At 47.7% G+C, this 917-nt stretch overlaps 1 protein-coding gene across 1 annotated transcript; it reads left to right on the forward strand.

Moving 5' to 3' along the window:
- Positions 1–228: 228 nt before the first annotated feature.
- GUITHDRAFT_50946 (hypothetical protein) lies at positions 229–693 on the forward strand (the record flags this gene model as incomplete). The annotated part of the gene is made up of 2 exons (XM_005817732.1): positions 229–319; positions 359–693. Coding segments are annotated over 2 exons (426 nt in total), but the record flags the coding sequence as incomplete, so codon positions are not given.
- Between the last annotated feature and the right edge of the window lie 224 nt (positions 694–917).

Raw genomic sequence — 917 nt, forward strand, 5'->3', positions numbered from 1 at the left:
CGTGACGACATTCCCAGTGACGTTGTTCTTGACCGGTCCTTCAAGGCGACGATTCGACTCAAGGATAACGTTGAGGCGGTGCAAAAGAAACCTTACCCTGTGCCACTCGCGTTGGAGGAGGAGTTGAAAGCGAATCTTGCCTTCTTGTTGGAGCGTGGGATCATTGAGCCTTCGACGTCTGAGTTTACGTCTCCCGTAATCTTCACAAAAAAGTCTGATGGTACATTGCGTTTTTGCACTGATATGAGGTTCGTTAACAGCTTGATCCGGAATGATAACTTTCCATTGCCGTTGGTGATGGAGCTGATAGAACGAGTGGGTCGAAAGATCATGGAAGAGAGAGCGCGTTATGCTTCAGAACCTGGGGCACGGTTGTGGATCAGCTCACTCGACCTAGCGAAAAGTTTTTGGCAACTTGAGTTGGACGCCGCGTCGAGGAAGTACACCTGTTTCATCACGAAGTTTGGGAAATATCAGTATCGGAGGATTCCTTTCGGCTTGGTAGATTCGGCAAATCAATTTCAGAAATTTCTCGAGAGTGTTCTTCAAGGTCTCGAGAATTGCCTGAGCTATATCGACGATGTTTGCTTGATCAGTTATGGGAGCTTGGAGAGACATGAGCGTTTGCTTCGACAGGCTCTGGATCGCTTTCGCAAAGAGCAGTTGTTTGTCAAGAAGTCGAAATGTAAGCTGTTTCACTCTGAAATTGATTTCCTCGGTTTCCACATCAGCGAGGCAGGCGTCTCGACACAAGAGAAAAAGGTACAAGCGATTGTGGATCGTACGGCACCTCAGACAGTGAAGGAACTCAAGTCGTTTTTGGGAGTGTTGAACTTTTACAGGAAGTATGTGCCGGATTACGCAGCGTTAGCACTTCCGGTCTGAGGACCAAATGCCGCCCGAAATATCGTAAAAAA

Source organism: Guillardia theta (assembly GCF_000315625.1).
Source record: "Guillardia theta CCMP2712 unplaced genomic scaffold GUITHscaffold_624, whole genome shotgun sequence".
Classification (NCBI taxonomy): domain Eukaryota; class Cryptophyceae; order Pyrenomonadales; family Geminigeraceae; genus Guillardia; species Guillardia theta.